The 25,670-nt window shown below is 37.4% G+C and overlaps 1 protein-coding gene across 1 annotated transcript in view; it reads right to left on the minus strand.

The window, feature by feature from the left end:
• The window catches only part of LOC139722349 (uncharacterized), a 104,387-nt gene that overhangs the window by 18,029 nt on the left and 60,688 nt on the right, over positions 1-25,670 (minus strand). The window contains exons 6-13 of the mRNA XM_071633687.1: positions 23,541-23,657; positions 10,781-10,906; positions 9,913-10,041; positions 9,215-9,331; positions 7,743-7,865; positions 6,861-6,983; positions 5,992-6,114; positions 141-260 (exon numbers count right to left, since the gene is read on the minus strand). Coding sequence (XP_071489788.1) covers positions 141-260; positions 5,992-6,114; positions 6,861-6,983; positions 7,743-7,865; positions 9,215-9,331; positions 9,913-10,041; positions 10,781-10,906; positions 23,541-23,657 — 978 coding nt within the window. The remainder of the gene's footprint in view (positions 1-140; positions 261-5,991; positions 6,115-6,860; positions 6,984-7,742; positions 7,866-9,214; positions 9,332-9,912; positions 10,042-10,780; positions 10,907-23,540; positions 23,658-25,670) is intronic.

Raw genomic sequence — 25,670 nt, forward strand, 5'->3', positions numbered from 1 at the left:
AATTTCAGCAAAACATGGTAAGCCTATCTGGGAGGGTACTTCTGGGGTATACCATGAAACCACCTACCAGTAGACATTCTACCACCATGGAAACCTTCAAACAGACATACAAATAATCAGTCCAATGCTTGCAATCTTACCTTGGCACTCGGCGTACCCATCAAGACCCTCAAATCCAGGTGGACAGGTGCACCTGAAGCTACCCGCTGTGTTCTCACATCCAAACTGACATCCGTGTTCCTGCTGACACTCATCCACATCTAAACCACAGAGAAAAGTTGAGAAAATAATGGAAGATGTCATTTTCAATTCAATTCAATTCAATTCAATTGAAATGAATTTATTGGGAATTTTCTGCATATAATATATATTAGAAATGAAATACAGTCATTTCTTATCGTTCTCAAGACAATAGAACATACAGTGTGTACATCCGAACATAACTGAGATATACGTGTACAGATTAAAGAAAAGAATAAGAGAACACATCAATTGGGAACCACTCGGGATATAGTGAATCATTATGATCTGACTGAATTATAGCACATGTATTGAAAGTGTGAATGCAGAAGACTGTTGTCAAACAAGCATTCATAGCTTGAAGATGCACGCACTTTCTAAGGTGCACTTTCTAAGGTGTTCAACAAGTTTCTAGGCGTCAAAACTCTGAAAAGCGGACTTGTCATCTCACCAGCAGAAAACTCTCTAAATGTGGACCTCCCGGGAATATCACTGACCTTGAAATTTTGCTTCAACCACGAAATGGATTACCAAGTGAGATGTTACTGTTACCGACAGTAAGTACATATTTCGTTTAACCCACATACCGTTCACACACATTCGTCGGTCGTTAGTCCCACCTGTGTGTGCCGTGTCGAACTTGAAACTCTACGTTCCAGTAAACTGAAACCATGGTGTCCGGCCCTAAATCAAACAAGTACAAGGGGATACCAGGATCTGGCAACTTTTCCTTTAAACTACCAAAGGGTGTAACTGTCCAAAGTACCAGAAAGGCACTGGAAATAATATGCCTATCACGCCTTCTCAATATCGAGACCGACACCGACCTTGAGGACAACCTCATCGAAAAGGACTTGGGTGCGATATACCCTGAGCTAAATCCGGTTATAGTCCGCCATTTTGTCCTCACCCGCACCCGCATTGTACTTGAGAAGGACAGTGACATTTCTACTGCCAGCGACCAGTCGTCTCACAATAGTTCAGTTCACCAGCCGAGAGATCGCCTTTGTCAACTGTGCGCCCTTCCCCGTGACTCTTCTGGCCCTCTTTGTATGAAATGCAAATGCCTGCCTCAAAGAGTCGACGACCTAACAATGGAGTTACGTAAAGTGCAGCACGCTATTGATGCCCTGTTGGACATCCCCAAGGCTTCTGCATCAGCCGCACCCCGAACTGCACCCCCCTCAAGTGAACCACCGACACCTCCAGGAACCCTACGAACAGATAAACAAAGTCTCCATCAAAATCCGTCAACTTCTCGTCAGATGCCCCCAAATCGTCAACCACCCCCCAGCCGCCATCTCGCCACAGCAACAACCACGCCCCCACTCAGCAACGGACCTCCCAGTCAACCGAGCTCGCATCCATACTATCCTCAACCCAACCTACCCCTCCGACAGCAACGGTTCGATTCCCACCCGCCTCCCCAAGGTCCTCCTCCCCACGGCCCATCCAACCATCACATGTATCACCTCAACCAGCCACCCCACCCCACGACGTCTCGCGTGTACCATCCCACCCGGCCACTCCAAAAGCGCACAAATACCGACATCCAACGCATCCCTTACAGTTACGCTCTCGACAGACCATCGTACGCATCAGTGCTCCGTGCCCCACCCCTTCAGTTGTATCCCAGCTACCATGGAGTCCCGCTCGGCTGTCAAAATTGCGGAGAGCCCAATCACAGGTCGCAGTCATGTCGCCATGGTATGCAACTTCAGTGTAGTCGATGTATGCAATATGGACACAAAGCGAAACTTTGTCCATTCTAGATTGTCGGCCAAGAAGAGAGTGCCCGTCAGATTGTTCATGGGTCATGCTATGCACGGCATGAGGGTAAAGACAGAGAGACAGGCAGAACAGATAAAAGTATGAAATGTTTTAGTTCTGATAAGTGTAGATATAATGTTGATCAAACCTTGAAATGTATATCTCTGAATGTGAGAAGTGTTGTTAATAAGATGGAAGAATTACAGGCAATCATAGAAATTGAAAATCCCGATGTTATGTTTTGTACTGAGACGCACTTGGGGTGTGACGTTATATCAGCTGAAATTTTTCCACAAAATTACAGCGTGTTAAGGAAAGATAGAAATAGACATGGTGGTGGTGTACTTATTGCTCATAAGCAAGAGATATGTGTAACGCATCGCCAAGATTTAGAAACAAATTGTGAAATACTCTGGTGTGAAATGTCTTCTCCAAATAAGAAATCGTTGTTTTTAGGTGTATTCTACAGACCACCAAATAGTTGTATGATCAATATGTATGAATTAGAAAAATCTCTGTCACATATAACCGAAAATGGTAAGAGAAATAAGCAAATTATTCTGACAGGAGATTTTAATCTCCCACAGTTAAAGTGGTCAGACGGGTTTGTTACTGATTTGGACAATTCTCAGTTGACTGATCAAATGTTACATATAATAGAAATGAATTCTTTTTATCAACACATCTCGGAACCAACCAGAATTACAATAACATCTAGTAATACACTAGATTTGTTATTTTCAACTGATCCAACTATGATAAGTGATGTGAAAATTATTTCAGGTATAAGTGATCATGATGCTATTGTTTTTAAGATTCTTTGTAACACACAGATAATGAATCAGAATCATAGGATGATTTATCTTTACTCAAGAGCTAACTTTGATTCTTATAGAAATGATCTGTTACAATCGCAAATGCACGGTAAATCATGTAATGACATTGAGTCCGATTGGAAAATATGGAAGAGTAGTCTACTAGATGCAGTTGAGAAAAACATACCTAAACGCAATGTAACTATTGGTTCTTACGTACCATGGATTGATAAAGAAGTGAAGAAAATACTTAAAAAACGTAAGAAGTTATATGATATTGCTAAAACAACGAACGCTAAGAATGACCGTGAAAAATTTTCACAAATAAGACGGGAAGCTAAGAAACTGTTGAAACAAAAATATAAGAATTATATGTGTAATACCTTATGTGAGGATATAAAGCAAAATCCGAAAAGATTTTGGAAGTTTGTTAAATCAAAGAAGATTGAACAAAAGACGATATCATCTTTGGTAGTAAACGGAACTCACGTAACAGATGACAAAATGATTGCACATATTTTAAATACACAGTTTCAGTTTACATTCAATGATTCCCAGTTTACTCATCCCCAACTAAACGATTTGTTTTTTTGTGTTCCAGTCATGGAAAATATTGTTTGTGATGTCGCTGAAGTACGTAAATTATTACAGAATATTGATGTCAGTAAATCCCAAGGACCAGACGGCTTGCCAGCAAAAATATTGAAAGAAGGGTCTGAACAATTAGCCAGTTCCTTATGTAAATTATTCAATGAATCTTTGTCCTCGGGAAAGCTGCCCGTTGACTGGCGAAGAGCTAACATTTGCCCTATATTTAAGAAAGGTGAGAAGAACGACCCAAATAATTATCGTCCAATTTCTATGACTTCTATTGTGTGCAAATTACTTGAAAAGATTGTGTGTCGTCGACTTGTTAATCACCTGTCAGTGAACAACATATTGTGTGACGGTCAGCACGGTTTCCGTGAAAAGCGCTCATGTGAGACACAATTGATCGAAGCTATTCACGATTGGTCAAGTGCGATGGACTCAGGCTCCCAAGTGGATATCGTCTTTTTAGATTTCGCCAAGGCGTTTGATAGTGTTCCGCACAGTCTTTTAGAAATTAAATTACAAAGGTACGGTGTAGTAAACTCCAATTTGAAATGGATCATGAATTTTCTAGAACATAGAGAGCAGAGGGTTGTGCTCAACGGGGAATGTGCCGACTGGGTTGATGTTAAGTCTGGTGTCCCGCAGGGAACCATCCTTGGTCCGATTTTGTTTTTATGTTTCATAAATGATATTACTAATGATATATCTTCCAATATTCGTCTTTATGCAGACGATTGCATTTTGTATAGGTGTATTAATTCACTTGAAGACTGTGACGATTTACAAGGAGATCTTGATGCTTTGTGTAAATGGTCTAAGACATGGCATCTTGACTTTAATGTTAATAAATGTAAGATTATGAAAATGTCACGGAAAAGGACAAAATATGATTATGATTATGTTTTATGTGAAAAGAAATTAAGTATAACTCATTCAGAAAAATATCTAGGAATAATTATCAATGAAACACTCAACTGGAACGATCATTGTAATGAAACGTATGTTAAATGTAATAAAATTATTGGTGTCATAAAAAGGAATTTTTTACATTGTCCCTCACATGTTTTAATCAGTTTATATAATTCTCTTATACGTCCATGTTTAGAATATTGTGCTGCTGCATGGGATCCATACAGATTATCTCACATTAACGTACTTGAGCGGGTTCAGAAGAGGTTTGTTAGATTATTGTTTCGTGACTGGGAAACAGGTTATGATACGTTGTTGCAAAAGATACATTTCTCGAAATTAATTACAAGACGTAAGTATTTCAGACTTATAATGTTTTACAAAATGATAAATGATATAGTGAATACTGGACAACAAAGAATTACACGAGAGAACAGATTTGGTAGAAATGATCATAATAAGAAAGTATATATCCCGTTTGCAAGAACTGATTATTTCAAATGTTCTTTTTATCTCAAGACTTCACAAGAATGGAATTCATTGCCAAGTAACATTGTAGCCAGTACATCTCTTTCTCGCTTTAAATATTTATTAAGACAGTTTTTATGTATGTGAATTCATTCTACAATGTATCATGTATATCATATAAGTCTCATTTGATGAATTTTAACCTTACTCTGTCCGGTGCAATATTAATGTGCATATACTATGATATAGACTTTTTTTATGTATTCGTCCATGTTTTAATATTCCGCTAGTATACCCTGCAATATGGTTTGTTGTCTTAGATGATTATTCCTCTCTTGCGATATCACTTATTTACATTTTATCCTGGTTACCCATTTTTTGTGCAATATATTGCTGTTCCGAAGGCCAGAGTTTGATTTCATTGTCATTTTACAATAACTGTATTATATTTGTACCTATATGTATTTCGATTTTTGTATTTCAATGTTCCAATCATAATTTTTAATTTGTTTAATTTTGTGATGATGTACTCCAGGGGTGCAGACATGCATGGGTATTCGTACCTTTTTTTGCACCCCTAGACATGTTGTTTTTGATTTGTCTGAATAAATACAATACAATACAATACAATACAATGACAACCTTGAAATTAATCAAAAAAATTCTGAGAGTGAGTTTGAATTTGAAGAGTTTGATCACAAAAAGAGTTCAGCACCGTTTTTAAAAGAATAAAGTATGTCCTTCATCAGATAGATCAAAATAAAACCTTTTCAATAATACCCCATTTGTTACATAAAAAGGAATATTCTTGAAGTTATGATTAAAGATATTCCATATTTTCTAAATACTTTCCTTGTTTCTGTAGGAACTTTAATCGCAAATATCTCAAATCAACACATTTGAGGTAAGCATCTTGCTGAGTGCTTACTCTGCCATTTGGGAAAGATATGTGCATAACTAATTGCTAATGAATAGAGATTATCTTATCCCCCTCAATCCCTGCTTGGTTTTCCTGTTGGAAAAGGCCACATTGTCTCACTGTCTGCTGGTGAACTCTAATACAACCAGGTAAAGTTTTAAGGAGTTAACTGCATGCTGATGAAACAAAATAAACCAAGTTGCAGCCTAAGTGCCTGGGCATGTAAGGGGTTAATCTCTTCCTTCGTTCCTAATGCCTTCCCACAATCCATCTCACCTGTGCACATCCTGCCGTCTAGACCCAGCTCGTATCCCGGTGGGCAGAGGCAGCGGTAGGAGCCCCTGGTGTTGATACACTGATAGTGGCACAGACCTCTCTCCAGTGTGCACTCATTGATATCTACCATAAACAAAAACAAAGGGATTATTACAACAAAATGGTCATACCAATTCTCTGCGCATTAAAGAGTCACATTTCTATTGTAAGTGTGTTCTATTCTCTGATATCAAATGATCGAATCAAGACAATTATACACTCACAAACACAGGTAACACAAAATGACAAGGTATGCAAGACCATATCACATGCTCAAAGGAGTGGGGATGCAGGTAATCATGTACTAATAGAGATCCTGGGAATATGGACAACAGTAAGTTACTCTCTCATACTGTATAGTTCAATGTTTACTGTACACTATACATCCTCTGGATTGATATGCAGTATACACTGAGAAACAATAAATGTCATGTAATCATATAGCATAAAGTATGATACAGTGGCATAGCAGAAAGCACAGTAAAAAAAAAATCTCATGTTAATGAAATAGTATACAAAAATTCTCATCTGTTCAAATTTACAAGACTCATGATAACTCCGCAGTCAACCAAAAGTATTCTTCTACTGTCTTTTCTACATGCTGTGTCTGGTTACAAGTCTTCTATTTGAAGATGATTGCTCATTGGTCTCGGTATCATCAATCAAAAGCAGAAGGGAAGACATGGGTACAGGCTAACTGGGTGTAGTCAAAATGTGTTTGGTCTGAATGGGTGTGGTATAAATGGGAATGGTCTTTATGGGCATGGTTTTAAGTGGGCGTGGTCCAAATAGGTGTGTCACCTCATCTTCTGCCACACCCTTTCACTCACCGATGCAGTTCTGCCCGTTGCCATGGAGCTCAAATCCCTGTGGACAGCGACACCGGAAGGAACCATCCACATCATCACAGCCAAACTCACAGATACTGCCATACTGGTCACAGGCATTCATACCTTTATGTGAGTAGAGGTGGTATAAGGAGAGAAACATATTAAGGGGGGAGAGAGAGAGATGCTATCATAAATATGACAGTCATAATTTGTTGAGTAAGTTTCTTCCAAAGATGAGAATTCATTGTAACATAAATACAATTCAACAAAACAACAGGAGCACATGTTTTTCTTTTTGTGCATTAAGTGGCAGTTCTGTTTATTACTTATGCATATTTTTTACAGAAAAAGAGAAAAACAACAAAGAGAGAGAGAATGAGAGAAAGAGAGGCTATATCGTGGTTCATGGTCTTTAAAGTAAGATACCAGAAACCAATGGTTTCATTTAATAAAGGCATATTGTGCGGTAAATAAGAATCAACACAATTATTTAAAAAATATATTGACAAACATTTCTATTCAAAGTAAAAAAAAAAAGTGTACAATCAACAAGTAAATCATGATGATATAGCAGTAACATTTGGAATTGGTCAATCCTGCAGAATGAAACATATTGTCTGCACAACAGTTATTCTGGAAATAACTTAAATATACAAAATCATGTTCTGAAACATATCAAATGTGCACTCCAAATGTAATACACAGAAAGCAAATCTCAGAACCTAAAAATAAAAAACAGTACTTCAAACAGAGATTAAGCTCTCAGTGAGGGAAACAAAGGTCTTGATACAGGAACATCAGGTCCAATTACTGAATGACATCTAAATAATATTCCTTGTGTATCTTTGATGCAGAAGTAATATCAAGTCACATTTTACTCACTTGAACAAGTTCTAGAATCCTGGCTGAGGGAATATCCAGTCCTACACGTACAGAAATAGCTTCCCTCTGTGTTCATACACAGGTGTTGGCATCCACCGTTGGCTGTCCGACATTCATTTACATCTAATGGTAAATAATAATAATAAATATCATTTATAGAGCACTTATTACAATGTTTCTAAGCGCTGAGCGTCTGGAAGAAAAAAAATAGAAAAGAGCAATTCAGTCATGGAGTAGATACAAATGTAAATCTACAAAATGTAGATACAAAAATGGCCTACCAAAATCTCTTAGAGAAGCATCTTCCATTGATGGTTTCAAAAAGAATCTCAAGACATATATTTTCAATTTAAATTGACAATATTGTATACCTGTATGTATAGTATGTGTACGTATATAGGCCTATTGTTTGTTGGTTTATTGTCTTATTATTTTTTGTGATACCGTTGTAACAATTTAGAGTTGATGACACTCTATGATCTTCCGTGTGTAGTCTCCTACCGCTCCAGAGTGCCATCATTAATGACTTGTGTAGATTAAATAGTACAAATAAAGCAAACAAGAATTACAGAAAAAAAATATGTTCATGGACTACAACATTATTATCCACACACACACACACACACACACACACACACACACTCTGTTCTATAGCGCCTTGAGTATCTTTTTTAGGTAGAAACGTGCACTTTATAAGAGTCTCACTATTATTATTATTATTAAAATATAAATGTGTAAGAAGGTAGGTGTAATCAATCTATCATGGCAATGTTTAAGAAAGGTGCAATTAATCCATTATGATTGAATTAATGTGTAAGAACAGTGTTATCATTTAGTAATGATTACTCTCTATAATTCAAACCACTTCCCTGTACATAGAAATGCATCCAAGGTTTACTGCATTAATCAATAGGTGCTGGTACTGTGGAATCAGATAACCAATGCATTTTTTCCTGTATCTGATCAAATCGGAATACTGCATAATTCAAAGTTGAACTTCACTAATAATCAATATGATTTAAGCAACTGGGACAAATCCATGTGGACAAAATAAGTTGGCATTTATGTTTCAAATGTGACATCTACTCACATGATAAGTGCAAGCATTTCTACACTGTGAAATTCTACAGTTATGATAATTTGTGGTATACTAGCATTATTTGAGCAACTAAAAGGAAAAAGGATATCATTGTCAATATTATTATGATACAATAATGAGAATCCAAACTTTATTTTGATGAAGATACATGTACTTGTATCATAAGACAACTGGACAAAATATCATGAAGTTGGTAGGACTGGCTTTTCTGCCAATAATATAGCTATTAGAATGGTGTGCTATATTTTCTTCATCCAAAAACTCCTCAAATCACTGTAGACATGCTGGTGAGCCCCTGAAGATAATTTACGGCATATCTAAATGCAGGAGGAGACTGAATATTAGGAGAACACCAGGGTGCTGTCTCCCTTACCGATACACCGTCCACTGATGCTGGAGTAACCTTTGGCACAGTTGCAGTGGAACGAGCCAATCGTGTTGATGCATTTTCCTGTGCAGCCGTGAGGTCGACTGGCGCACTCATCAATGTCTAAAGGGAGAGAAGAGAGGCATTAAGAAAATAATCAGAAGACAAAATTCTTGAGATGTCTATTCTGATTCTGTTTTAGTCGGCAATCTCAAATATCAAAAGAGCTTGAACTCAATGTCTGTGAGAAGCTGGTTGGTCCTGTACATTCATGTAAAGATTAGATAATCTTGTAGAAAAAAACAAACAGTTAAGTTAAGTTTTGTATGTGGGTACCACCAACTGCAGTACTTTGCAGGTGTATTGCACTGGAGTACCTGAGCACTACACTAGTAGTGAATCACTGGTGCTTCCCACATTCGTACAACTCACTTTACACTATGACATACGTGTTAGTACTTTTTAACACAAGAGACACAATTCATAAATATGACAGCCTACAATGACAAATGATAAACTCAATGTAATTTGAGTGCATACATACTATTGATACTCATCATTTAAGATTGAATGAAAAGTGACCATCAAAATTGTTGGTGCATGAAACACATAGACTGCATCTTTACACGTTGCACTCAAAACAACAATTCAACCTTTACACCAAGGAAGGTGTAGGTGTAGATGAAGATGTAGGTGTAACATACCTCCACATGTCATGCCATCTTCCTGAAGTTCAAAGCCAGGCCTACACTGACACTGGTAGCTGCCGTGGGTGTTAAGACACGTGTGATGGCAGACACTCTGCAGGGATGACTGTCTACACTCGTCGATATCTACACAGAACACATGACACCAAGTGTATTGGACGAACTCACAAGTAGCGATTCATTACTATTATATAGACTAGCATAACACATCTTTGGTAGATGTGTACAGACCAAACAATAGCCATATGACAGACACCAATAATAAGACACCTTCCTCAGCACAAACCAGCCCATAGGGGAAACGTCTACATCTCCACTAAAGAGCCAATAAAATTACTAACTTGTCTATAATGGTCACCTGTCCATAGTGGTCACCTTCCTGTCTACTTTGTGTGGCATGTGGACAAACATGCTGGACTTCTTAGAGGCCTACAAACAATGCAACACATCCATATGTAAAGAGATACAACTCTCACATTCAACTGGACCCCATGGATGACCAGGTAGTGCAGCTGAATATGGGCTTTCCAGTCATCTTTCTCCGATGAAAAAATGAAACAAACAAACTCTTGAAAAATTGATAGATTATAGAATTTGCCACGAATAGTGGTGGATCCAGGTGGGGGCGCACCTGGCACGCAACCCCTTTATGTTTTGTTAAAACAAAAGATATGAACAGAAAAAATGGGGGCATGTGTCCCCCCTTTAATTTCGTAAAGGTGCCCCCTGTCTATGGAATTCCTGGATCCACCCCTGACTAATGTAAAATCATTAAGATCTCCCAATATTTTTGTTTTGTTTTGTTTAAAAATCCCCATTTTCTAGTACCATCACAAGATGTGAGACACCCCCTCCCATCTCTTACCAATGCAGGATCGTCCGTTGCTATGCAGTCTGAAGCCCTGACGACAGGAGCAGCGGTAGCTTCCTGCTGTGTTCTGGCAGCCGTGGTGGCAAGGTTGCCATTGGCTCTGTCTACACTCATCAACATCTAGACACCAGGAGGATACAAGGAGGGGAGGAGGAGGAGGTAAGATGGGAGATGGGAGATGGGCAGGGTGAGAGAGAACATGAGTATGAGACAGACAGACAAACAGACAGACAGATAGACAAAGATACAGTGATGGAAGGACAAACAGGGAGAGAATGTGTGTGTGTGTGAGAGTGAGGTAGAGAGACAGAAAGACAGAACAGGGATGAGACAGTGTGTGAGAGACAGAGACAGACATAAACAGAGAGATATGTGGGGGTGTGTGTGTGTGTGTGTGTGTGTGTGTGTGAGGTAGAAAGAAATGGACAGACAGACAGGCAGACATAGAGAGAATATTATAGGGAGGCAAGGAATATATTTATGTATATGTGTTTGAGTGTGTGTAATTGAGAGACAGAGAGAAACACACAAACAAACAGTAACAGAGAGGGGCAGAGAGAGGGGGAGTGTGTGCAAGAGACAGACAGACAGACAAAAAAACAGAAAGGGAGAAATATAGATATGTGAAATAGATAGATACAAACATAGAGAGATGGAAAGAGAGAGAGTATTGTGTGAGGGAAAGATAGACAGACAGACAGACAGACAGACAGACAAATGGGCAGACAAACAGACAGTACAGAGAAGGAGCCAGGTGAGGGGAAGTTTAGAAAGATACATGTGAAGACAGATGAGAATACAGAACAAACCAAGATGAGTGGGGAGATATAGAAACAGAGAGACAGAAAGACAGACAAATAGACAAGGAAACACAAAGAGAAGGGAAGAGAAGAAAGACAAAGAAAAAGAGAAGAGAAGAAATATAAAGACAAAGGAAAGAGGAGGAATACAAAGAAAAAAAAGAGGAGGAATATAAAGACAAAGGAAAGAGGAGATTGTCACAATTACTAATTGTAGGATGTTTATCGTCGCTGGGGTGATAAGACCTTGTATCTGCAATTTTGGTGAAAATGAATTTTTTGGATTAATGGTCAAATAATGGGTTAAGTGATGTCCTGTCCAACTCCCAACTGTCTTACTCCAAAAATGAAGCCACCATGGCATGTCAAAGGAAAGGCCATCCCATTCGCCACAGTGCTTTGGCCACCATGTTTTTTGGCTCTCCTGAACATTTGACATGTTGTAGATACGAGGTCTTATCGCCCCAGCGACGTTAAATTGTACATCACAGCATACCCATCTTGCACAACAATTGGAAGACCAATATATCAGACAGCATTAACCCTTTGACAATGGGCTGATTTTGCTACAACACGCATTTCCCATAGATACTTGCCCGAGTATACTCGGGACTTGTCTTCAACGGGTTGATGTGTACTGGTTGTATGTCGTATGCACACTCACATTGAGACATAATTTTAAGACAAAATGCAAACTCATTCCCTTCCTGCATGATGACAGCATGCCATACACACTTTCCATCTGGGAATTTCATAACTTTTTTTCTCTTTTAAGTGATGACCCATTTCGCAATTTGGCTTTCATGATCTTGCCCGTACACTCAGGGAGTTTATAACCAACTATGAAAATATGGCAAGAACATTGAAAGGAGTGTGTTATGCTTATCTTAGTATGACATGACTTTGTGCCTAATTATCACATATGCAGAGTATCTTGCAGTAAAGAGCACTGGCTGTAAGGGGGGGGGGGGGGGGGGGGGGGGAATCAATATTAGGGCTTGTATCATCAGTAAGAAAGTGGCTGCCAATTTGCCGATCGTCAAGGAATCCTTCAGAGCTGACGTGCTCAAAGTGACAGGAAATATCAATTATTTGCCCACAGAAGCAAGGCAAAACCAGGTGCATGGCACTTTGTGTACTCTCCTTGCATTAACCCATTGAAAACTAGTCCTGAGTATACTTGGGCAGGCATCTGTGGGCAGGGTGCTTCATAAGCACTTGCCCACGTGCTCTGGGCAAGTTAACAGCAAAGCCGAGCAAATGACTTGGAACAATGAAAAAAAATGCTTGCCCAATGTGGGTAAGCAAAAGTTTTGATGCCATCTCTATTTCATTTTTCCCGCTTTGAACCCACAAATTCAGCCACACAGAAGCCCAAAGATAGTGACTATTTAGTGATGCAATACACTAATTTCATTTCAGAAATTTTTCCAACACTAAAATGAAGAAGTTCTAGTGCAATAACATTCACTCCAACTAAGTTTGTCATTCCAGTGTGCCTGAGGGTGTGCATCAATGTATGCTGTTTATTCAAATGATTATGTTTTATCAAGTTCTTGAAATACATGTGATTTTCAATATCATTTTCGTATATTTTTTGGACATTCTTTTGTCCAACTGGGCAAGTGGTAAGAAATAAGTTATCTATTAACCTGCAACAGGAAATGCTTGTTGTAGCAACATCAGCTCATCTTTAACAGGTTAAGGCGGGAGGGGGGGGGGGGCATTCACACTATGCAAAATGTTCCAATTACTATGTGCAAAGGTGACCGTATTCAGCCATGCATAAGTTTTTGAGAATAAGCACAGGTCGGGCTTGTTTGAGGTAAATTCTAATAATTCTATCATAACATTTTGCATCTATACCCTATTTGCACACATGCCAAAATTTTTATCCACCTTCAAGCCACTAGTGACGGCTGACAAAGCTATGGCATACATGGTTCCACTTCATGAAAACACTCACAAAATATCACTCAAACTAGTTCTAGTAACAGAGATGCCAGTTTTCATTGGCAGGAAGTTGGAAAGGCCAACAATGGAGGTGTGTTACCTTTAACACTGCGTGATTCATTATAATGTTACAACATTTTTGCATGGCAGGTGCTCCGATGGATAACGTGAGTAAAAATCAAAAGTACAGTAACCCTTCACAATTTCTAATCTGCTAAGAATTTTTACATCTTACATTGAAAATGTCAAGCATTGGCTTTCTCCCATCAAGTCTTGCTCAACACATAGCCATCGATTTCTCTCACATCTCATTAAAAACTGAAACAAATGCAATGACCTATAAAAACTGCTTTTATGTAAACTAGGCTGATGAGAAAAACACAGCAAATTAGAGTTGTTGGTGGAATCTTTTTTTCTTTTCTTTTTCTTTTTTTTTTTTTTTTTTTGGGGGGTCATTTATTTTTTTCATCTTGTCTGAGACATAAGTCAATATTAACACCTTCCCTACTGTTACAACAGCTTTGCCCCACAAATACCCCCCCCCCCATATCACACCTACAAAAAAAAAAGTTTGAGAAGTATTCACAATAGGATTTCCTTCTTTTCCTTCACTCTGTTTTCTCTCTCTCTCTCTCTTTCTCTTTGATACTTGTGTTTGTCTGTCAGTCTATTTGTTTGTTTGTTTGCATAAGTCTGTATGTGTGTGCACTATATATCTAGCAACTTACTTCCTTGGTGTTATTCAGTTATTTTGTCCACAAGGAGACTGCAAAATACAAGCACGTTTCCTGCATTTCCTGCAACTTTAATTTTAATTCAATTTCATCTGCTTTTGTGATGCGTAGTATGAAAATGTCACATATTTTTCTTTGTTACTACATTGTATTGATATTGTGTTATTTTGTGTATGCAAATGTTTTGCATTGTTGGAAGTGAAATACATGAAATGAAATAAACTTTTGATGACAGCCCCAGGGAGACATAGGTGTGTCAAACAATGAGCTGCAGTCTTTGTGGTCTGAGAACAAACATCACTTTAGGTTTGATGATGTGGAATGGATGAAAGTTTACAAGATGATATTGAAAAAGCATATTTAGCAAAGGTCAACAAAAAATGTATGTCCTTCCTTTGTTGATTGATTTTTTTTTTCCTCTGAAGAAATTCAAAAATTGATACACAATACTTTTTTGGTATTTGTTCACATCAATCATACAGCAAATTGGCAACAAACTGAACAGCAATGCAGCAACTGTGACGCCTACGTGCCACCTAGTGAGTACGTCTCAAGGCAATGTCTACAGCTTCATGCTTGTTTTTTCACTTCTCGAGAGATAACGTCGTGCACAAACTTTCAAGATCTCAATTTCAGAAGTTCAATTTCGCTACAAGTAAAAATAGTATTAACTCGTTGAGGACGGTCCCGAGTACACTAGGGCAAGGGTCTGTGGAGAATATGTGTTACAGCAAAATCAGTCTGTCCTCAATGGGTTAAATCTCTATAAATTGTAACCCATTATACATTTCCTTCATGATTTACAGTGTCATCTATATGGGCACCATGGCAACCGTTACTAAGTTGTTATACTGCTGGTTGAGGTGTATCAAAAGGACAAATTTCACTGTTGACTGGAACAGAAAATGTAACTATTAACTCAAAAATATATTTCAAGCGCAATCATGATAGCTTCTTCCTGTGTAGGGCCTACTGAATACATTGGAATGATACAGGAAGTTGGCAAAGAGTGACCCATCTGATTGCTGAGACTGATAAAGCATCAGATCTTTAATTGTACTTGATTATATTAAAAGAAAATGTGATTCATTCCACAGTTGTTTGGGAAAGAGTGAACTTCCACCCCCCACCCTTCTGAAAAAAAGTGCAAATTTGGCATCTTTTCATGATTTCTGACACTGCCCAGCTAAAAACCCACATAAAGTAGACACAAAATGAATTTCAGCTCTTCTAGTACATGGTTTAAAAGATCAAAACCAAATTTCAAAATGATACACAACTTCTTAAAAATGGATCATTCTAACCCATTCAAAAGGTGACTGCAATATAAAGAGAGAGTTAGATGGTGTATATTCATGGGAAAAAATATTTAAAGATTAGAGTCACTCAGACATGTTTTGCAGAATCATCAATGAAAATATACTCTATTTCAAAGTAAAAAAAGTGCCTGTCCCTAAAAAAAAAAAAATGCTAATATCTGGTTTCAGTTTTGTTTTAAGCTGCCAAACTTTGACATTTGGTTGACAAAAGATTCCCCCCCCCCCCTCCCCTCCATAAAACAAAGTTAAAATATTAGTGTCGGTCGACTCAAATAACATATTTTGGTCGATTACAGAGAATCCTAACTTGTGACTTTTTGTGGATTTTGAGCTGGGCAGTGTCATATGTTCATGAAGTACCGTATGTAAAATGTAAAATCATGTGAATTACCACATGGCCTCATAGTTATTACTGTACAAGAGGTTGGATATGACAATTATCAGTACTATTGCAAATATTTTGCCCATATGAAGATATGGTAGACAGAGCACTGCACTCCTAACAAAATTATGATATCTGCAAAAAGTATGCAAAAAAATATCTGCAAAAAGTACACAAATTATGACAGTCACTGAAGATATTTGTGCTTTTATCTAATTCTCAAAACTTTTTGACCTTCCATCCTGACAAGATGCCTTGGTAAGTTTGAACAATTGCCTTTCCCATCTTCTCTTCGTGAACAAGCTACTAAGGTGAGTTTAAGTAAGTCACTTTCTCAACTCGAATATGGTGTACATTAACAAGGCAAGTTGTAACATGTCAACTTGCCATCTCAGATACTAAACAAGGTGCCTTGGCAAGTTTTAACAAGTATGAACCTATGTGCCCTCTTGGCTGTAAAAGAAATGAAGTGAGTTTCAACTAGGCAACTTTCTGCCCTCCAATCCTACATAGCATTCATAGGCAAGTTTCAATGAGGCATTTTCTCACATTGTAATCTTCAACAAGGCACCTTGTAGGTAGATAATAGAAGTACATCATAATATCAAACAAGGCACCATGTTAAGTTTCAACAAGTCACCTTCTCGATGTATGTTTCAGCCTCTGCATTTACGGGTGTGTGCAATGTATACAATACACCCAACCAGGCTCAGAGATGCGTCATATAAAATCTTCAGTTTACTCACTACATGGCTACGAACGATAACTAACAACAGCTGATAGGTAAGTTTTTGCCATTGTGGTATGATACCTACAGAACTGTGACTCACCTTTATGTCACAGTGAAAACAAATTTTATCTCATATTTTCTCTGCCTGAGTGCTATGCTTTGAAACAACAGTCATCCCCCATATACAGACCACAAAGTTCATCATTAACCCGTTGAGGATGGACTGATCTTGCTACAACATGCATTTCCCATAGACACCTGCCCAAGTATACTCGGGACTCGTCCTCAACCGGTTAACATGTTAAGTGGCTGACTTTACTAGGTCTACAAAGATGCTGTCTTCCAAATCTCTTTATGATGTTTCACAGTACATCAAGGGTGACAAACAAAACAGTGATTTATTTACCACTTTGGTTATATCTTTTTTATGTGTCATTTTCTTTTATATCAGAACAAAAAAAGAGAGAACTATATACATCCATATCTGGGACATGTGTCACTACAAGATTCACAGCTATAGTAAACTGCAATCACTGCAGTTGCCATGGCAATGACTGAAGTGCTTACAGCCTATTGGCTACTTCCTGGCTGCCTCCGTGGCAACTGCAGCTACTGACAAAAGGGACCTATCTGTACAACAGCCCTACTGCATCTAGAAAGGATGCTAATCACTATGAATTTTTAAGTAATTGCAGTTGCTATAGCAATCATTTGACTGCCCACAGCTGATTGGTTATTTCCTGGATGGTACCATGGCAACCACAACCATTGCAACTTTATACATCAATGGCAAAAATCTTTGATAAACATGTTCCTAGGCTCTACCATTCCTATAAAGGATTCACATCATTTAGCTATGCAAAGGAAGCATGGCTTTCTATTAATAAAGAAATTTCTCATATGATAAAAAGGATTCAAGAGTCATACAAAATAGTAAAAAGACACCTGTACATGAAGAGTTTGTTTGCAAAAACTGATAAGTCCATATTTGCCAAATGGAGATATTTGCGACTAAAGGTCAAGAAAAATAAAGAGAATAATAAGAAAATTTTTGCTTCTTTTGACCATAACTTCAAAAATGTACCTTTATATGTAGTGACCAATATATCATTTAAAAGGTATTATTTTGTACTTTATGGCAGAGACCGTACTTAAAAATCTTCAAAAAATGGACTTATCGGTTTTTGCGAACAAACTCTTCACATGTTTACATAACTATAAAGGTCATACGATCTCACAGGAAGATTGTAGCCAGTTTTGATCCAACATTGCAGTGATCATACTGGATTATGAATAACCCATTGAGGATGGACTGATTTTGCTATAACACACATTTCCCATAGACACCTGTCTGAGTATTCTCGGGATTTGTCTTCATCGTTATTTGTGATCATTTATAGTAATGGTTAAAGTGGCATTCAAAACTTATCATTATTTCAAATATCTGATGTCATTATTAAAGTAATATTTTAGAGTAATTGCTTTTTGGAATCTTAATCAGTTTTATTTCTTTCTCATTCTTTTTTTTTATAGAAGAATCCAGAATGGGTTCAGGATGGATAAGAATTATAGGATTTTGAGTGGTTTTAACTTTAATTTACCTTCTTTCTTTTCTTGTAAACGATTATGAGAAATGGGGACATAGATGTTGATATTTGAAGTGGATTTGTTAAAAGCTGATTCTACCTTTAAGGTATATAAATCATGACACAGGAAGTCAGTGACACAAATCAGATCTCGATCAAGACAGGAAGACTCACACTGATTGCATCGCTACCTGACTCCAGAAGGGCAGAAACTTGGCCCAGTTCACATTCTGCTAGAGACTTAGACATGTCTTGCATTCACCCACCATGATTCCACTAATGTAGGATCTCTACTGCTACCTCAAACAGTTTATCTTTACAGTGTGAACAAATGAAGAGTTTGTTCGCAAAAACCGATAAGTCCATATTTGCCAAATGGAGATATTTGCAATTAAAGGTCAAGAAAAATAAAGAGAATAATAAGAAAATTTTTGCTGCTTTTGACCATAACTTCAAAAATGTACCTTTATATGTAGTGACCAATATATCATTTAAAAGGTATTATTTTGTACTTTATGACAGAGACCGTACTTCAAAATCTTCAAAAATGGACTTATCGGTTTTTTGCGAACAAACTCTTCAAATACATACATATAAGTATTGAATGTCATTTTCATCTTTCTGATCTCTCAGTACAGAAACTTTTTCATGAAGAAAGTAGAGATATGCTACAGTCAGCAAACAGTAAATGCTGCCTTTATGTTCCAAATAAAAGTACCCTAAAAATTGTTAATTACCATAAAGTCTGGCATGGCAGAGAAAGACTCACTGTAATAATAATAATAATAATAATAATAATAATAATAATAATAATAATAATAATAATAATAATAATAATAATAATAATAATAATAATATTAATAATAATAATAATAATAATAATAATAATAATAATAATAATAATATTAATAATAATAATAATAATAATAATAACATCTTATTTACCTACGGTAGCAGTGTTGCCACCGCTCTACCAGAGGGCCCTGCGATCATTATTACCCTAGTGTTGCCAGGTACCCATTTATACACATGGGTCCAGAGGGACATGGTGGGTAAAAGCATCTTGTCTATTAAAGGATGTAAGCACTGGGTGGGATTCAAACTCGGGACCCGTCCTCCGATCGGGAGCCGGGAGTCTTATCCACAATGCCACAGCGCCCCCACTATGCATTCATGATTACAACTGAACTATGAAATCCAAAAGAGATGGAACACTATCACCTTTGAATAGCAGTATGTCCTGCTGGCTCTATGTACATGGTGTAATCAATGTTCTTTAACAGCAGTAATGCTATTTTGGCTCTAAAGCTACACTTGTAACAGTTGTATGCTGAAAGCATGAATAAAAAAACATGAATAGTGTTCATGCACTTCTTGCACTTAGCTGATGATGTACTCAAAACATTTTGAATAACAATAATGTACTTCTTACTATAAGCTGATGGTGTACTCAAAACATCATTAACCCATTGAGGATGGGCTGATTTTGCTACAACACGCATTTCCCATAGAAACCTGCCCGAGTATACTCGGGACTCGTTCTAAATGAGTTAACAGCACAAATGCCCTTTTTGCTCTCAGCTGATGTACTAAACAAAAAGATTTTGAATGGTAGTACCATTCTTCTGGCCCCAGCTGATGCTGTATCAACAAACTCTGAATAGCAAGAGGACTTTTCTGGCTCTAAGCTGTCCATGTACTCAAAACATTTTGAATCTACCAGCATTAAAGGGTGTGTACAGTTCTGGTCGAGGTGAAGATTTAGCTTTTAACGTTTTGTGAGATATTCAGAAACCACTCTATGAGATGTCAAAGAGCATGCAGTTCAAAGGGGTATCAAAAGTTTATTCGATGAAAATCGGTTTTGAAATGGCTGAGATATCGAAAAACAAGGTGAAACAAGGAGATACTAATAAAGTTGGGGCATGTCGCCTTTTATTATCAGCACTTTTTTGGATATCTCAGCCATTTGAAAACCAATTTTCATCAAATAAACGTTGAATTCTTCTTAAAATCACATGCTCTTTCATATTTCATAAGAGGCTTTTCATTATCTCACTTAGGAATGTTCAAAACATGAATCCCTACCTCAACCAGTACTGTACAGTCCCTTTAACATTCTTCGTGCTCTAGGCTGGTAAAGTATTCAAAAAACCTTATAATAGCAGTAACATCCTTCTGATTTCAGGTTAATGATGTACTAAATACCAATGATGGTTATTTTCAACATTACTACATCACAATTTTGGTAAATATCTCAATTTGTCTGTTGACATAGTACTGATGGAATGGCTTCAAACGACTTTTAACCCATGAAGTAAAAATAAGTGATCAAGATATGCATCCAATGTTTATTTGGGAAGCCATTATCGCTCTCCACAATTACCTATTTCCTTCCAAAGATTTGCTACTGCGATATACTTCCCAAAATCAATCTCTTTGAACTCACCAAAGATAGCAGATATATTTGATACAATTATAAAAGTGCTTGTATGCTTTCTGATCAAAATGGAAAACTACCTTTACTCCACAAACCAAAACTAACATCAGCTGTCCATTTGGAAATACTGATGAGCTCATTAAACCCCAGTATGCAATGTGCATGTTGTTTGCTAAGAGTTGCTAAAAAAATTAACTGTATTAAAACTGGCTGATAAATTGCCTTTCATCAACATTGTATTGTATTGTTTTTAATAGAAAATATGCATTTACTGCTATGTATCCAATTTGGACATAATTTTAAATGCAAGAACATAGAATTTCTAAAAACCTGTCTTTTAATCTACAATGGAAAGGTCGCTCTAACTTGGGATGCAAATGTACAAAGTCCCTACTAATTAGCGATATAAGGCGAAAAAGGAAGATTTTTTTTTTCTGATAGTGTCATTTTTTTACTCTTCTCTCCCCCCCCCCCCCCCTCCCCATATATAGTAAACATTGCTTAGGCCAACTTGACAGGACTGAAGATAATGCATCAACTTATAAGTGATATTTCTTTTGCGCATACAGAGGAATCACATATGTAAGGATATGAATCAAAATTGGGACTTTTTCTTTTCATTGCCTTAGCTGATTATTTGCCACATCAACTCAGGCGAAGTTGACCAAAGTTAGATTACTAGTGCCTTTGGCTTGCACAGGAACCACTATCAAAATCTCAGAGGCATGGATGTGACAGGTTCTGCCTCATTCAAAGGGTCAAGTTTGTCCTCCCAGCTGACGGCCCACTTCTGATAAAATGGGAAGGTCAAAGATGGCTGTCAGATTTGGTTTGTGAACTCACCGCCTGATTGGCTAATCAAGCCGGTGCATGATTACTAAGTGTGCACTGGTTTATTTCTGACCTTACACAATTTCTTTCCGATGCAGTTATGAAATGCAAAATGGCAACACTAACAACATCATTTAGGGAGGTCTTAAATAGAAACAAGTTTAAGGTTAGTAATGATTATGATAATGACTCCTATAATGTTATATTTAACACATTTAATGGAAGATCAAAATATATTCCAGATTGAATGCGCAATATTTCATTTCACCATTTCACTCAAATGCAGTTATGAAAGGCAAAATGGCAATACTGACAACCGAGGGTGCATTTATCAACTCACTTCTCGCACAGAATTATGGTTTCAAAACAACTTTCAGGGAGTTTTGGGGAGTTGATAAACACAAAGCTGTTTTGATTATGGGGCTACAAACAGCAAAAAAAAAGTGTGATGGCAAACATGTTTGCACCAGAAACGTGCTTGTGTAGAGTTGATAAATGAAAAGTCCTTTTGAAATGCATTTATAGCTCTGACCTGTCCATGCTAACCACTGTCAACTACACATCTCTGCTCCTTGGGTCAAACTGCACAATGGAGCTGCGCAGTGACAAGGTCTCCCAATTCACTAACAATAGAGTTGATAAAAGCAACAACTCGAGAAATGCGATCAGAAAATTTGAACTTCTCTTCATTTGCAAAAGTGAGAAATACATTGTTTTCAACTTTGACACAATATGCCAGTCTCACCCTTATTGCCATAATGGAATGAAAAATTATGAAAACTGCAAAAACCTGCAAAAGCTACCAACCTTCGCGCTGCCAACTTTAATAGAGTGTATTGCCTGGGATTTGTGACAAACATTGTGCCTGATGGCTGGTGAAGCTATCCCTATCCTATTCCACCCCTCCCTCTTCTCCACCCCTTTTCCTTTTTAACCCCTCCCCCACCTCCACCTCTCCCCTTCTCTACCGCCTCCTCCCTTTCTATACCCCTCCCTCTTCTCCACCCCTTCCCCTTCTCAACCCCACCTTCTCCACCCTCCCACTTTGCTATCCCTCCTCCTTCTCTATCCCACCTTTCCCCTTCTCCTCCCCTTATTTACCCCTCCCCCTTCTCCACCCCTCCCCCTTCTCTATCCTACCCTACCTTTCTCTACTCCCTTCTTCATATTAGCTTTCCCTTATTTACTCCTCCCCCTTCTCCACCCCTCCCCCTTCTCTATCCCACCCCACCCCTTCTCTATTCCCTTCTTCATATTAGCTTCCCCTTATTTACCCCTCCCCCCTTCTCCACCCCTCCTCTTTCTCCATCCCAACCCTCCCCCTTCTCAATCCTCCTCCCCTTTCTTCTCCCCCAGACACTCTGACCTACTTCTGTCAATGAGAAGGAAGTTGTGAGGAAATCCAATTTCACGATGTTTGTACACAGAAATAGAAAAAAAAGTATGATATATTTCATTTGTACATATATCATGAATTACTTGTATAATTTTTCTTTTTATCCTCAATACATATGAAGAGAGTTGCATATCTCTTTTATAGATTAAATATTATACTAATGTACAATAAAACTGACACACAACCTCAGAGGCAAAAATCAGATTCTGGATTACAAACAGAAAAATTGCACACACTATTAAAGCATACTACAGTATGTCAAACTTCTTAATAAAAAAAATCATAAAAAACATATATTTTCTTAATTTTGATTAAAAAAAACCATACAAAACATTGTACAAGCATACTAGGGGGCAGGTCTGTATAAATGCATATATACTTTTAACCACAAACAATGAAAACATAATGTTGTTTTTGCCTACATAAACACAGAAAAACATCATCTATATCATCAATATCTACATAAATCATGCAGGAAAAGGTATAAATAATCTATAATCCTCACCCTTTAAACCTGTTTCTGTTAATACACTTTCCCCCATGGAGACTGTTTATTGGTAGAAGTCAATGTTCTGTGGCTTACCTATACACCTTTGTTTGTCTGAGGATAGCGTGAAGCCACGCCCACACTCACAGCTGTAGCCACCCTCTGTGTTCAGACACTGCTGTTCACACTGAGAATTTGCACACTCGTTCACATCTGAACACGGTAAAGGAAGAAACACATAAGCACACGGACATCATTATTATATTGACATACAGCCATAATTTTTCTTTTCGGCATGGTTTAAATTTTGCTAAGGTACAAACAACATTTATCATCCCATATGACCTAATGCATACGGATCAATGCAAATACAATTTAGAGACAGACACATAAAAATTGTAATCAAGGGCAAAAATCTAATGAAAAATAATTCATCACAGCTCTGCTGTTCACAATAAGAGCTTGTGTGCTCGTTCCCATGTGAACAGGGCACAGAAAGAACAATACAAACACATGAAAGTCATTATTACATCATAGAAAAAAAGTCCATCATTCTTTTTCTACATAATTATTATGTAGATCTTATTGATGCACAAGCACCATTCATTGTCACATATGACTCAATGTATACATCAATGCAGATATACAAAGAAAGGCACATGAAAATTAGAAGCAACCCCCAAACAAAATTAATACAGATTCATCGCAACTCTTTTGAGAAAGCGTCTTAATCACATTTATATTTGTTAAAATTTATGCCCACAAACAATTATACATACACACTTTTTTAATCATGGTCCTATCTGAAAAGGACACAATTATGCTTAACTTCCAGAACAGTTCTCTCTGTTAATACAAAATTTGAGAGCTATCAATCATGTACTTATTCACCATAGTCTTTTCAAACTCTAGAAATAATGACCTATGTGAGAGACGTTTTAAGCTGATTCAAATCATTTCAAGATCAGAAACCTCATTTGCATATTAATCTTATCAACCATGGGAGAGTTATAAGGTGTTGACATCATCTCTTCTAATTTGCATATGTACTTGTGACCAATATCACTTATAGATCATTTCAGTACTGTATTCAAAGTGTATGCATGCTTTGATCACAAAATTTGCCCTTTACAACCACAGGGTTTGCTGGTGGCTTGCCCTACACAGCAACAAATGGGTGAATTCTTGCCTGAGGAACTCATTAGAAGAAGCAGGTGAATGAAATGCTTCATTACATACCTGTATATTAGAGATATTATCTATTGGCAAAGAAAGAGAAGTTAAAATGTCCATACTATTTTCATCCAATTTCTTTGTCTGATTATTACTCTAGTTATATGGTAACATTCACTTGAACATGGTATGGAATGCACACTGTGAAATGATCAGAATTGTTATGACTGACGAACTTGCCATTAATATATCAAGCACGAAAAACATGTTTTTGTTGCACAGTTAATGTTTGCTACGGGAAATTATACACCCAATTTCCGGCAAAAGCCCACACATTAGACAGTCAAATTCCTAACAAATTTATCTCAGCCAATAAGCCATCTGTTCTTAAATTGGAATAGATGTCAAAAGATAACATTACTGTAGTCACTTTTTTTTCTCTCTAAAGTGTGCAGAGGAAGGTTTCATAATTGAGAATGAAGGAAAAACAACGAAATCGAAAGGGCAAATCCGATATTTCCGGTGTAGGTAACCTGGAAAGACAGAGAAAAGTTGAAGGAAGTGGTATGGTTGCCAATTCCTATCCTAGAGACCACAGCTGTATATTGTATCGAGATCAAAGCAACGAATAAATGTTTTGTTTTGTTTCGTTTTTTGCTTGTTGCTTTTTTCAAAACATGACACATCAGCTAATGAGACACACAGGTGGCACAAACGAAGAAAGCAAAGGAAAAGTGTGATCCAAACATCAAGCGACATAATTAGGGGAAGCTAAACCTCCTATCATACAACATTGTTCTCAATGAAAGTGAATTTTTTTTCCCCAAGGCTCTATCAGTTCACTGACTTCTCTAAATGCAAAAGTTTATTATTAAGTCTCTGCATACCATTTACACAGCCATGTGAGTCACTTTCATTTGAATTGAATTGAACGAATTATATCAAATTAGATTAGATTTAATTTAATTGAATCACATTCTGTTTGACGTAGCCACTGAGGAAACGATAAATGCCTGGAAGCAAGTAACTGCGGCCATGAGGCCACTGGCTTTC

This window comes from Diadema antillarum, unplaced genomic scaffold (assembly GCF_040938485.1).
Source record: "Diadema antillarum isolate AM-2024a unplaced genomic scaffold, OU_Dant_1.0 scf00000001, whole genome shotgun sequence".
Classification (NCBI taxonomy): Eukaryota; Metazoa; Echinodermata; class Echinoidea; order Diadematoida; family Diadematidae; genus Diadema; species Diadema antillarum.